This window comes from Theileria annulata, chromosome 1, assembly GCF_000003225.4.
Source record: "Theileria annulata chromosome 1, complete sequence, *** SEQUENCING IN PROGRESS ***".
Lineage (NCBI taxonomy): Eukaryota > Apicomplexa > Aconoidasida > Piroplasmida > Theileriidae > Theileria > Theileria annulata.
In genome coordinates, this window is record NC_011129.2 from 1,032,611 (window position 1) to 1,046,114 (window position 13,504).

The 13,504-nt window shown below is 33.1% G+C and overlaps 7 protein-coding genes across 7 annotated transcripts, besides 1 other annotated feature; 3 read left to right on the top strand and 4 right to left on the bottom strand.

Annotated features, from left to right (window-relative positions):
- Window positions 1-178: 178 nt before the first annotated feature.
- On the bottom strand, window positions 179-501 carry TA06800 (uncharacterized protein; the record flags this gene model as incomplete). Its single annotated transcript, XM_948942.1, has 2 exons — window positions 179-319; window positions 355-501. The coding sequence occupies 2 exons, from the start codon at window positions 499-501 to the stop codon at window positions 179-181; spliced, it is 288 nt and encodes a 95-aa protein (XP_954035.1).
- Window positions 502-548: 47 nt separating this feature from the next.
- Window positions 549-3,512, bottom strand: TA06795 (uncharacterized protein; the record flags this gene model as incomplete). The annotated part of the gene is made up of 1 exon (XM_948943.1): window positions 549-3,512. One exon carries the CDS (start codon window positions 3,510-3,512, stop codon window positions 549-551), a length of 2,964 nt encoding a protein of 987 aa, XP_954036.1.
- Window positions 3,513-4,260: 748 nt separating this feature from the next.
- TA06790 (disrupter of silencing (SAS10)) lies at window positions 4,261-6,319 on the top strand (the record flags this gene model as incomplete). The annotated part of the gene is made up of 9 exons (XM_948944.1): window positions 4,261-4,405; window positions 4,467-4,535; window positions 4,565-4,842; window positions 4,873-5,109; window positions 5,141-5,351; window positions 5,383-5,501; window positions 5,531-5,645; window positions 5,684-6,079; window positions 6,111-6,319. 9 exons carry the CDS (start codon window positions 4,261-4,263, stop codon window positions 6,317-6,319), a joined length of 1,779 nt encoding a protein of 592 aa, XP_954037.1.
- Window positions 6,320-6,423: 104 nt separating this feature from the next.
- TA06785 (uncharacterized protein) lies at window positions 6,424-8,688 on the top strand (the record flags this gene model as incomplete). The annotated part of the gene is made up of 1 exon (XM_948945.1): window positions 6,424-8,688. The coding sequence occupies one exon, from the start codon at window positions 6,424-6,426 to the stop codon at window positions 8,686-8,688; it is 2,265 nt and encodes a 754-aa protein (XP_954038.1).
- A 48-nt stretch (window positions 8,689-8,736) lies between these two features.
- Window positions 8,737-10,068, top strand: TA06780 (uncharacterized protein; the record flags this gene model as incomplete). The annotated part of the gene is made up of 6 exons (XM_948946.1): window positions 8,737-8,937; window positions 8,969-9,040; window positions 9,071-9,191; window positions 9,224-9,634; window positions 9,665-9,879; window positions 9,910-10,068. The coding sequence occupies 6 exons, from the start codon at window positions 8,737-8,739 to the stop codon at window positions 10,066-10,068; spliced, it is 1,179 nt and encodes a 392-aa protein (XP_954039.1).
- Window positions 10,069-10,135: 67 nt separating this feature from the next.
- TA06775 (uncharacterized protein) lies at window positions 10,136-12,005 on the bottom strand (the record flags this gene model as incomplete). The annotated part of the gene is made up of 3 exons (XM_948947.1): window positions 10,136-10,522; window positions 10,554-11,843; window positions 11,874-12,005. The coding sequence occupies 3 exons, from the start codon at window positions 12,003-12,005 to the stop codon at window positions 10,136-10,138; spliced, it is 1,809 nt and encodes a 602-aa protein (XP_954040.1).
- Window positions 11,949-12,005: a sequence feature (Signal peptide predicted for TA06775 by SignalP 2.0 HMM (Signal peptide probability 0.967, signal anchor probability 0.002) with cleavage site probability 0.848 between residues 19 and 20).
- A 601-nt stretch (window positions 12,006-12,606) lies between these two features.
- On the bottom strand, window positions 12,607-13,328 carry TA06770 (uncharacterized protein; the record flags this gene model as incomplete). Its single annotated transcript, XM_948948.1, has 4 exons — window positions 12,607-12,798; window positions 12,835-12,936; window positions 12,976-13,008; window positions 13,041-13,328. The coding sequence occupies 4 exons, from the start codon at window positions 13,326-13,328 to the stop codon at window positions 12,607-12,609; spliced, it is 615 nt and encodes a 204-aa protein (XP_954041.1).
- Between the last annotated feature and the right edge of the window lie 176 nt (window positions 13,329-13,504).

Sequence of the window (13,504 nt, forward strand, 5' to 3'; positions counted from 1 at the left end):
GGGCTTAAAAAAAGACTGATCCTCCCATTTACTTGGAGGTCTTGGTCCTGGTCCTCTGACCTCGTGGTACCTATTTTAATTTATTAAAGAGCTTCAATACCTATGGCGCCTATATGTATCAAACTTCAGCTTCTTCTTCCTTGTTGCCCAGTATCCATGTCTGTGGTACCATTTCCATTTACTTGGAATAAAAGTTCCTTTGAATTTTGAAAAAAAATAAAATACCTTTAAAATGTTTGCCCTTCCAAAAGAGTGTGTTGAGGGAGTCAATGAAGGCTCCAATTACTGAGTTTTCAGATATAGTTGGGTTTAGTGAAATCTAAAGTATAAATTTTATCCATAAAATTCTAGAACCTGGTTGGATGTACAAGTACTTGTGGCTAGAGTTGGAATCTCTCCAAATCCGAATCTTCCGAAAAAATCGTCTGCGATAAATGGAATTTTTATTGTTTTTACATATTTTAAAATGTTTAAATTTATACTAAAGATGAGATGGCTCATTGTGTAAATAAATACTTGAATAAAACTGACACAATATTAAATGTAAGTTAGTGTAAAAATTCCAAAGCCTCAGAACCATATATAGCCTCAATCGTTAAGTCAATGTGTAGAGGATTGTTTAATCCTAGAATCTGTAAAACCTCATTAACCTCCTCTAAAACCGATTCTTGAGTTTGGATACAGTTCCTTGTTTCATGGAACTTATTCTTCTTGGTAATATTCAGGATTGAGTTATCTTTTAGATGTTTTGTGTACATTTCATGCCTGTTTAAGCATATTTTATAAATGGAGTTGGAAATTATGTTGACTAGCGCATCCACAAAGTCTTTATAAAAGAGTCTTCCCCTGAATGTGGTTGATTGATACGTGTTTTGCTCAATATTTGCTAAAATGGTATCATCTGCGATTTTCTGAACTGATGAACCGTCCATATATCCAGGCACTATTCCGAAATCTCTTGAGAAAACTACGAACATTGCAGTGGAAAGCCAAGAGTCATCATTGCACTTGTACGACTTGGGGTCCTGTTTCTGCTTCCCAAACATCGAGAGTCTGCTATAGTGCTTGAAAATGAGATGTAGGATATTCTCATTTAGGCTGTTTCCAACTTTGTTTGGAATCTCTGTAGTTATGTAGTTAGCCATGTCAGTTTCAGTTGGGAAGTAGTGCATTTGGGCAGACTCTTTTTCATATTTGAAATTAAGGCTTGATCTTAGTAGCTTCTTAGTATTGTAGAACTTTAGAGATTTTTGGAATTCAGGTCGTGTAGTAAACAACTTTTCGTACAAATTTAAGATGTGGAATTGACAAAAGTGGTGGAAAGCGGAAAGTCTTGAAGGGTGGAGATTATCTCTTAAGAGATTAACATCTCCCGATTCTGCTATCTTGTATAACAAGTTCATATAGGCCAATTCTCTAAGGTACACACACCACATGTTTTCTGGAAGAACACGTTTTCCAGAGATCATAACCGAAAATTTATCGAACATTTCCTCTAACTTTCTTTTGTTGTTAAGTAGAGTCTTGCTGATTGACGAGTCCATATGGAAGAGGTACATAGAATTACTTGGAATTGCATACTGTATCATATTGTCTTTAGTGTTGTATTTGTTGCTATAGTAGAAGAATATTTCGTTTAAGGCGTTTTTGAGTCTTATGCTTGACTTCAGAACTTTAGTTATACCTGAATGAATATCGTAGTTGCTACACCTCCTCCAGAAAGTCTCTACTACTTTATCCACTTCAGTCTTCGGATCTTCAGGAATACACCTATTCTTAACAAGTGGCAAGAGCCTTGCAGTTACTGTTTCTTGCTGAATAGTCTGGACCTCTTTATCTATTTGCATTTTTTTTATTGGTTTGAATTCCAGATTATCGTATTTTTCGTGTACTTTCTTCTTAAAATCTTGAAGCTTCTTAACCGATTCATCAACTTGTTCCCTAATTTTTATAAGTTTCTTCTTTTTATCATGAAGAAGGTTCTCCCACCTGTTAAGTTCTATCTCTTCACATATTCTATCACTTATGGAGTCAAATTTGTCCGCCAAATCATATCTGTGTAGTTTCCTCAACTCATCCCCTATTCTGGTGTAGTTGAAGATGACGTCGGCCAAATTCTTGAACCCCTTAGTCTCACCATTCACAGATGTGTTATAGCTATTCAGCTCCTTTATGCACTCTATAATACTACTAGTTTTCGCTTTCACCATCTTCTGGTACTGACTATCCATAAATTGGTGGAGCTGTCCGAGCGCATAAGTCTTCACGTGGTTAATTTTATACATTTGGCTTTCCATCAAAAAGTTATTCCTTTTAATATGCTTAGATTTGTCATCAACTAGTTTGGATATTAGTTCAACTGCCTTTGATTTGTCACTTTCTTCCATATCCTTGTTGGCGTGGAAAAAGTTAAATATTGCCTGGGAACACCCTTCTAAATTATCCTCGCTTAACATGTGATTCAAGCTTAATGAAAGAGAGTTCAGTGTTTCTGGGAAGCTGGCATAGTATTCCTCTAATTCGCTTACGTTTGTTATTTCTGGTACAAAAGGACTCCCGTATATAGTTTCTCCGTCAAGTTGAACATTTAAGGTACATGGCGTTCCTAGATTACGTAAATATGATGGGAGGACGGTTTCGTTCTTGCTCGAGTAGAAAGTTTTTACTTTATCTAAATCTTCTTTCTGAACTATTACCACGTACTTTATTGATATAACTCCGTTACCCAAATGTTTTACCTCAATTACCTTCCCAAAATTTGTGCACCAGGCTTTTACGTACGGAGTTTTGTATTTGATTATGTTCCCAACCTTGTCACATGCATTCAATGTTAACTCATTAACAAGTGAATATTGTCTCAATTTTTCCACACTATATAGTCTTCTCCTTTGATAATCTTCTGAAACCTGGTTTTTACACTCGTAATCCCACCTTTCGTCATCAATCACTTCCACTATGCTCTTTATGTATGGCATTGCTCTGCATTTTAAATTATTGATGTTTTGGACTCTGGTTGATTGTGGGCATGTTTTACCATCTGAGATGAAAATGTTAAATGGAGACCCTGCGATATCGTTCCCATCAAGTCTCACATAAAGCAGAAACATTCCCTTCATCGACACCTTGTATCTTACGTTATATGTATTTTCGTCTGATACGCATACGTCCCACTCGAAGTTCTTATAAATTGATTCTCCGTAGAAATTGTTCATCAATCTATCATTTACGCACGAAGGAGCTGATCTTCTTTGGTCTCTTTCATCTTTTAAACCTCCCACATGTACTGTTGCTCTGAAGCAAAAATCATCGCACGTTTTAAGGTGTAGACGAAGTGTTCCAGGCCAGCATTTGTTTCTCAAATGCACTTGAAACACGAGCCACTCTCCGCATGGTCCTCCTTCTAAGCTATCTCCTTCTGCGTAGCAAAAGTCTGATTCTGGAATTAGATTGTCGTTAGGGTTTCTACATGAGTCCAGTGAGTGTGTTCTTGAGTCCACTTCACAGTTACTCATTATTCTTGGCGGTTCACTTGTTACAAGTCATACTTGATGAAACAAAGAATTATTTCATAATCTCATAGTAAAATATTAAATATATCTTGATAATTTGATGTTAAAATAAGACTATCAGACAAACAAAGATTATTTATATGTAATTTTATTAATAATACGTAAATTTTTCTAAATTTTTTGCTAAAATTAAGCCATATATTTAGTTAAGTAAAATAACTCTAAATCTTTCTAGAAAATAAGAGTTAAATAGAAAGTTAACAAATAAAGATGGATTTACAGGTATTTCAGAGAAAGGGCTAGGAAGTGCACAGGTGTAAACACAACTATGAAATAATTCAAATAAGTATAAAAACAAGAGCTAAAAATACTCAAAAAATAACAGGATCTAAAAGGGGAAAATAATTAGTTGAAATCTCTAATTATTAAAGAGCTCTGGTAAATGATGTTGAGTTTTGAATTAATAAGACCAATATTTAGTTATATATAATAGAATCCATAATGATATTATTAATTTGTTTTAAATTATTAGTTTATTAGTATTGATTAGTAAATTATTTTACATAAAATAAATTGCTAAGGGGGTGAATACAATCAGTAACTTGATTCTATATAATATATTTGTTAATACTTATATCATTTCAATTTAAAAGCAATTCATAAGTTTTTAAAATGACATATTTTAAATAATTATAATGTACAATAATATATTTTTATTGATTTATGAGCTGTAAAATATTTTTATAATAAAATGGGTAAAAACATCTTTAGAAAGCCTAAAAAAACATCAGAAGAATCTGATAGTAAAAAAAATAAAAATAAATCTTCAAGTTCTGGTTTTAAGGCTCTGATTACGGACGATGGGAAGGATTATATTCCATTTAACGAAGATGAAGGTTTGTAACATAACTATTCTTAAAGTTATAGTATAAATCCCATAATTATCAAACTTTATAGAAAATTCACAAGATGAAGATTATGAAAAACTTGGTTTGCCGCGCTCATTCACGCCAGAAGTTACAGACGGTTTGTAATTTTTAGAATAATATTTTTAGATGAATTAGATGAGGAGCTAGAAGATGAATATCATGAAGATGAAGAAGAGGATGAAGAAGATGATGATGAAGATGAAGAAAAGGAAGATAGAACAAATTGGGGGAAAAGGTTAAAGGAATACTATGTTGAAGGATCAGATGAAGAGTCAGATGAAGAAGCATTGGAAGATCGCATAGCAGAAGCACGTGAAATTGCAGAAGAAATGTATGAAGATGTGGAAGAAGAAGATGCAGAATTGGATAGATATATAGAATCAGAAAAGGAAGATGATTCAACAGTAAGTTTGAATTATATCTAAAAGATATAGGCCCTGGATACCCTGATTGATAATTTATCTGAATCATTGAAGAAGGATTCGGAAAAAATTGAACTCCCTGAAAACTTTTTAAAAATGAGCGATGAAGATAAAAGAGAGTTTCTGGACAAGGAACATCCAGAGTTCCTATTACTACTGAAAGAATTCAAGGATAAGTCAGATATATCTAGGGAACAAATATTTAAGATTTTAAATGATCCAAAGTCATACAAACTATGTACAAAGGATGTAAGTTAACGAGTTGATTAATGGAATATAGGGTCTTGAATATTTGGATATTAGAAATGAGCTCTTCCTGATGTATTTGTCGTATCTCACATATTATCTCCTCCTCAAAGTACACGGAGTATCTGTGGAAAAGCATCCAGTGATAGACCGCTTGTTGGAAATAAGGCTTCTGTTAGATAAAGCGAAACCAATAGAGAATAAATTACAGTATCAGATATCCAAACTATTAAACAACTTAAAAGGTACCGATATACTACTTTCATTGATTTGTAGCTAAAGAGGAAGATGAGGAGGAGTTGGTTCCTAAGCCGGAAAATATTGAAGTTGACACCGTGAAAGGAAAGAAATACAAGGCTCCGAAACACTTGATAAATCAATACACGACTAATGAAGTAGGTTAATGATGTTTAATGAATTTCAGGAGAAGGAGGAAGGTGAAGGTGACCAGTACAAGTTTATGAAAAAATTAAATGAAATTGAGGAGTATGAGATGGATCATATGAGGCGCATACCAATGAGCAAGAAATATAAAAAATGTAATTTAGAACTTTTAAACCTAATAATAACCGTTTAGACCTGAAAATGATGGATAAGAACCAGAGGAATTTGGTTGGGAGTAATTTGCAAGATTTAACGAACTTTGGAAGTGGAATTGTAGGTTCTGAAAGGAAAAGTAACGCAAGTGACCTGAACCTAGTGGCTCAAAAGTTAAGACAAAGTGTAATAATGTCAGAAAAAAGAAATAACCCAGATTTGTTATACACCGGAAGTACAATAAAGAAAGCTAAAAAAGGCACTCCAGTAGAAAATTTGCATTCAAACAAACAAGAAAAAGAAAAAAGAAGAAAACCAGACGAGGTGGATAAAATAAAGAATAAATATAATAAACTTAAAGAGGAAAGAAAGAAAAAGTACCAAGAAAAGAATGTTAAAGTATATAAACCACAGCCCGTAGTGGATGGAAAGAGAGGTAATTTAATCAATAAAACATTAATTTTTAGAAATCGGAAAGGATATCATGAAGAATAGAGGATTGGTGATCAAGAGAACCAAAACACAAGGAAACGCAAGAGTAACAAATCGCAAAAAGTTCGAAAAGAAAATGAAAGTATTCAACGCAATGACTAATAGAAATCGAATTGAAAACTTAGATTACTCAGGAGAGGAAACAGGAATAAACGTAAATAAAAAGAAGTCACTCAACGCATAAATATTATACCAATATGTATACATTCTAACTAGTTGGGGCTGATCCAAAATATATAATCTAAAATGTACAGTAGAATCGGTTGATAATTATGTCCTTCAACGCAGATGGACTTTATAAGAAAAATCAACAAAAATGTGCAGGAATCATTCTCAATACTCAACGAAGGAATCCAAATCACAAACTCGATTCTGGAATTAAATACAATACACCTGCCACAATTATTTCAATTACGTCCATCTAAAAATAAAAATGACAAAGAAGGAGGATTATGTTGCTTGTTCGAGGAAAATAAGCCGGAAATAGTTGGGAGTGTAGAACAAATTAAAACAAACGGCTTGAAATCGAAAGAAGTGGGAGAACAAACTAATAAAAGTAAATTTTTAAATAGATTAAGAACAGGATACCAAGAAAAGTATGATTTGAGTAGAAACCAGGTAACTGAGCCAGGGAAGATTTTAGAGTTGGAATGTGCCCAGGGAGAAAAATGTTTATTAAAAAGTTTTTCAGTAAACTTGTACAGAGAAAGCATTGATTTTGTGTCATTCTTTCTTAACACACTGAGTAATGTACTTAAGGACTCTAACAAAGCATCAAGAAAGTTAGTGGAAAACCAAACGTTTTTAGTGTTGTTTGAAATATCTAAATTGGTAGAAGTAACGGTATTCTTGAGGTCAGATAATCAAAAGGTAAGAAAAATCATACAAGATGTGGATTCGATATATGGTTCGCTGGTTAGTTTGGTGTCATTTTCCCTAAAGTTGCTGAATGAAGTCTTGCAATACCCACTGCATATCTTCTTTAATAACCTTGAAAAGGAATATGATGACTGTAGAATTGAAAAGAGGAAATATGAAAGTTTCTTAAAGCAGAGATACCCGTCACAAAATTTAGATGAATATGATATGATAGGCTCGTTCTGGTTCATAAATATAACTGATGAGGAGAGGATAGATTTGGATCAGTATTTGCAATACCTAGACTCAATTCTGGATAGTTCAAACAACTCAAGATCAATAATAAACTATATAAGTTTAATATGTGAACAGGAAGATGATTCCTATAAAAATATTTTATACGGATTCCTGTTAATATTTCAGAAGTTGTTTGGATACAATGACCTTAATTGGCACTTATCGGAAAATGATACAAACAAATTATATTTTTGGAACAGATACTACGACAGCTGTAGCTACTACTTGTATTATAATGATTGCTGTTACGACTGCACAAAGCCAAAGATGAATCCAAACCTTTCAGTGGAAGGTGACTACTGTACGTGCCTACTTAGTAACGAAAGGTGCAATTTCAGAGTTAAGATTGTGTTGGAAGAAGATTTGAAAACTAACAAGGAAGTATTAAGGATTTTATCTAAAGTTCTTGAGCATTTTAGTGAAGTTTACATCAAAACAAGGGTTCTAGGGTTGATACTTCAGATAGTATCACAAATTGACCCATTCATGGACTTGATGCACAAACATGGGATTTTTGAGTCAGTATTTGAAACACTATCTGAATGTAGTAATGACCAGTTTTACCTCTTAAATAACACCTTAAATGTGGTTACATACCAGAGTCAAAATCCCATAAATTTTCTATCATTAATCAGAGAAGAAGATTTAAAAATACTCATGACATTCCCACCATGTACAATAGAATCCATTTTGTTAATACATAAATATGTGGTCGCCTCAAAGTGGAAAATCCCAGTAAAATATAGAAAAATCCTACTAAATTACTCTAAACCTCTAACTCGATTGTACACCTATTACAAGTGTACATATCAATCTTCTAAGACGCTGGAACTCTCGGGACTATTCTCACAAATTTTAACCGTGGTTATTGAAAGTGTTTTGGTAGCCCAAGTTGCTCTAAGGAATCTTACTGAGGTGATTTATCCCTTTTGTTTACACCTAGTTTCAAAATTGAGGACGCTTGAATACTCTAGCGATTTTGGTGAATTTAGAGATAACTTTGATTTGGAGCTGTTTAACATGTTGGCGTGTAGTTATGTGATACTTCTAAACTTGTCAAAGTCAGGAGGAATATTTGTGGAATATCAGCTTTTCAGTTCTATTTCCAACTATTTGTCAGTATCACTTTGTTTTATGGACAAGTTTGGAAGTGATAATGTGGTTGAGTGGATGACAACACAAACAGTTAGTAACTTGCATGAAGTGTACAAGTATATGTTAAATGTGGCACATACAAGGGAAACAAATAATGAAGAAGTTGTGAGAATAAAGATGGATAGTTTGCTGGATTTCTGTACCTTCCCAATCTTCCAACTGGCCGTGACACTGTTTGATCCATACATAAATACAAGAATTTGTGATAAACTGATTAAAAGTGTAAGTTCAAAGAAAAAATAACATAAATTTGTAATTAATTCATAATTCATTGCTGATTAGGTGTTTAAAATGACATTGAAAATGGGACTGTTTGGTACATTCTCAGGACTTGGAGAAAGTTTAAACAAATACATTTCAAATTCATGCCATGAATTTAGCATAGCACTGACTCAAGATTTTGAAGATGGAAAGATAATATTTTATAAAAAGTTCATGCTCAACTACACCATGATCCTGCTCTCAATAGATCCTCTGATTGATGTTCCAGAGGTAATTAATTCCTTACTATATTTCTGTATAGGCACAATTTCTGACGGAGTATAATATAAATTTTCTTCTGAATACAGCTTCGAGAATTGTCGAGATTTTAAAGGTATTTCAATTCTTTGATTAAAAAGTTTAGAATCAGCCGAGTGTAAACCTACAAACGATACTGATGGATGTATTAAAATTTTTATTGTGTGCTGTGTTTTCGGTAGAGTATACAACTCTGCTAGAAACATTTGAATACGGATTTTTATTTGGTAACACAATTAACTAAACTATTAATATTTAGAGCTTATTGAGTTGAGTCAATCAGGACCAACTTTGGAAATGATGAAGGGAATTTCATCAGTGATACTAGTGTATTTGATCATGATAGGAATAATACCAGACGAGAAGGTGAAAAGATTAGGTTTGATGTGTGAACATTTAAAGAAATTATACGAATCCGTGGAGTTTAAGGCGTCTGAAGTGGCTTTAAAGGCAGACAATATTAAACCAGTTGATACCTTGGGACAAGATTTTAACCAAGTTGTAAATTATTGTCTTAATAATCTGTTAAAAACAACAGTGACTGACTTTTTGGAGATTTTCTACTGGAATGTTAACAACTATTTCAACTTTTCACTAGCGCCTCAAATATTCAAGATCCTTATCATGTTCAAATTGTATATACACCCACACATCTTCGGACAACTTTCGAGTTAATTTAAAGTAAAATAAATGTTTATAGGGTTTATAGACAGTTTTGTAAGAACAGAAGATCCGGTTTCTAGTAAGAGTATTGGGAATCTGGTAATTGATGATAACTTGTTGGACAAACCGCACGTGTTGCTAAAAACGTTGTATTCAGAGGAGTTGGAATTTTGGAAACAGAAACTATACGCAATGGAGTGTCAATTACATGTTATATCAAATTCGCTGAGTCTTACGCGTTTAGAAAATGAGGTATGAAATGGTTTTCAAATATTAATTTAGAGGCTGAGGAATAACATAGAACTGTTGAAGAAAAAATTGGAAGGCCCGGGTAGTGAAGAGGATTTTAACTTGGAGCTAGAATTGGAAATTGAAAGACAGAGATACTCACATCTCGAGGAAATGTACAATGTAAGAAATAAAAATGATAATAAATTATAGAAACTACTATCACAGCTAAACGATCTTACATTTAGCAAAGACAACAATTAATTTTTTACCGATACTATTATACTTCATCATTAACCTCTTCTAGTTCCTCAGCTGTAGCTGGTTCATTCTCATTTTTATTATCCTTTTGGCTGGATTTAGTGGTGGACTTGGATTCAGATTCCTCGTCCTCATTTTGTTCCGATTCATCTTCTTCATATTCATCTTTCTCATTTTCTTCATTTTGGTCTTCATGTTCTTCAGATTCATTAGGTTCTGAAGATTCTACTTTTGAAGTTTTATCGTCTGACTCTGTGTTTTCTTTTGCTTCTTCCGATTTACTGGCTGTCTGAGGTTCAGACTCCTCAGTTGTTTTTTCTGATTCAGCCGCATTATTATTAGTATTATCTTCGGAGGTAGATGCATTGGTAGTATCGGCAGTGGGTTGTTGTACTTCACCTTGAGACTACAAAAATAATTAAAAGTGTATAAATAACTGTGGTAATAGTTAGTATAGATAATTGTGTAGTGAGTAATACCTCGTAAGCTTTATCGACTTCTTCGGTTGAATTGTCGCAAGAAGGTACTGAACTATTATCGACAAGCGTTTTTGGAGATACAACTCCCTCAGGACTCCCGTTCACCAAGGGAGATGCGACCGGCTGTAAGTTTTTTAAACCATCTGCCTGTGCATTATTTTCATTAGTTTTTTCTAACTTGGAACTGGCCTCGGTGTCTTCATTGGCCGAGGCCTTTTGAGCCTCTTCTAATTTTTCTTGTTGATCATTTAATTTATCTTGTTGATCTTCTAATTTGCTTTGTTGATCATCAAGACTTTTTTGTTGCTGTTCAAGATCCTTCTTTTCATTATCTAGACTTTCCTTTTCTGTATCAAGACTCTTTTGACCAGTGGTTAAATCTTCTTTTTCCTTATCTAAGTTTTTTTTCTCAGACTCTAGTTCATTTTTTTGTTTATTTAAGTCATTTTGTTGGTTTTCTAGCTCTTCCTTTTGCTCATCGAGAGACTCTTTTTCCTCCTCTAATTTATTCGCTTCGGATTTTAAAGCATCCGCAGTTTGCTCTAAATTGTGTTCCTTAGCCTCAACTTCTTTTTGTGTAGATTCTAGTTTATCCTGAGCTTGATCTAGATTATCCTGCTCTTGCTTTAGTTCTTCCTGACCCTCCTTAAGGTCCTCAGCAGTAGCCTTAAGAGCTTGCTCAGCTGCGTTAGCCTCGTTTACTTTCTCTTCCAGATTCTTTTGCTCTTGTTTAACTTGGTCGACTTCGGATTTTAATTCCTCGTGTGCTTTTTCCTGTTCTGCATTTGATTGATCGAAAGTTTTATGATCTGGCCATTGATTGGCAGGTGTGACTACTGATGCGGAAGTCTGAGAATCTTGTTTTAAAGGACAGGAACCTTGAGAACCGTCTAGAGTGGTTGAGGAATACGTCCCACTGGGATCATTAAATTTACAGGATTGGCCAACTTGACCCGGTGCGCCTACTGAAAAGGGACAAGTAGCGTCATTTTCGTTGCGCTTGATATAGCTAGCATATGTGCGATGGTTAGTCTGGAAAAAATTATTAAAGTCTGAAGAAAAATTATCTAAGGTTAAAGCCTCACCTTGTTTGTCTCTAAAATTGTTCATTGTGCTCATAAATTTATAATTTTTAAAGTCGTTTCCGTATTTTTTAGAGTTCATTTCATCAGTTCCTGTGTCCTCCTCGTTCAATCTGGATCTCCTGTTCCTTACAGCACTGTGTTTATTTCTGTCGTAATTTCTTTTCTAAAGAATTTTTATTGATGTGTAACCAACCCTGGTGGATTCCATGAAGTGAGGGACCTTTTGATACATTTTGCCTAATAAGCCTCCGGACTTATCATCCATACGGCATAGACAATTCGCAATGAAAAAATATAAAATTGAAAGAAAATTTAAAATCTTCATTTTCTATATCTAAAATGTGATTAGTCAGTGTTGGTGAGATATAGAATTAGATGTGTAAAAATTATAAGCTAGTGGGCTGGAATTTGTAGGTGAAAAGTGTATTGTTGTTTTAGGCTTAAATATTCACACATTTAAAATTCTAAAGAAAATTAGGTCCATAATAATAGTTGGAAAATATATAAGAAGAGAAAAAAGGTTGACACCTTAATTTATCACATAAAACATGTGTGTATAATGACAGACAAAGTGTGGGATTTAAGCTAAAAACAGTTACACATTTCAACCAGCCGACCAAATATTTAAAGTATATAACAAGTGGTACCTGTATAAAAATTTTTTTACAAATTCTACTTGAAACAAATATAATATTTACTGCCTAACACACATCAAAACACAAGCCCCATTAAAACGACATCACTAGGCCATAGTCCAACAATATATCAGTTCCGCAGTTTATTTTGAACTCTAATTAGCTTGAATTTATACTTTTATAATTTATTGGAAATATTTATAAATATATTAAAAGTATTAGACAAATGTGTGAATATATAAATTCAAATTAAGAGCAATAATTTAAAATGTATCAAAAATAGACAAAATTTTATCCATCTCTTAGAAGTTTTTCAAGACTTCCATCGGAAAACATTTTTGAAATTTTTTCTAGGCCTCCTACAAATTTACCTCTGACGTAGAGTTGTGGTATGTAAGGGTATTTTGAATATGCCTTTATTCCATTTCTAACATCTTCGTCTTGTAGAACATTTACAGTTCTAATGGTGTCGACTTTGAGTGTCTATTATTAATTTAATGCAATTATTATTTGGAATACCTTTAGGATATCCAACGCCTGTCTACTGAATCCACAAGCAGGTTCCTTAGCTGTTCCTTTCATAAATAAAACAACTTCATAAGTTTCAATTTCAAATTTTATCTAAATTGTTGTTTAAAATTAAATTTTATAGAATGGTACCTTCTCAAATGCCCTATCGGTTAGAACATATTCCTGTATAATAAGTTATGTAAATGTAATCGTACCTTAGATTCTGTTTCACTACAGCAACCTTTATTATCCGATTCAGCATATGCTATAATATTTGACAGATATTCTGGTAGTTTAGTTTGGAAGCGAATATTAAGTGAGCCAAAATTGAAAGAAGGTTTTGTTTTTGATTTGCGTTCTTTAGTTTCATGGTTATAGAATTTAATTGGTCCAAATATTATACAGTTAACTAGTCCAAGCCTTGAATGCGATCCTTTGTTTCTATAAATGAGGTTCAAGTATTTTACAAAATTATTATAAATGTGAGAAAAAGAATTTGGCATAATAATCCATTTAAATATTCATTTTATAAATAAAGTAGTGTAAATTTATAAATTTTAACGATAATTAAATAGACAATTTGTATATTTATTTGATTTGTGTTATAGCCTCATTTGGTATTTAAATTAAACAAACAACATACACATTTTGAAGAAATTTTTGTTGGAAACGTAGTTTT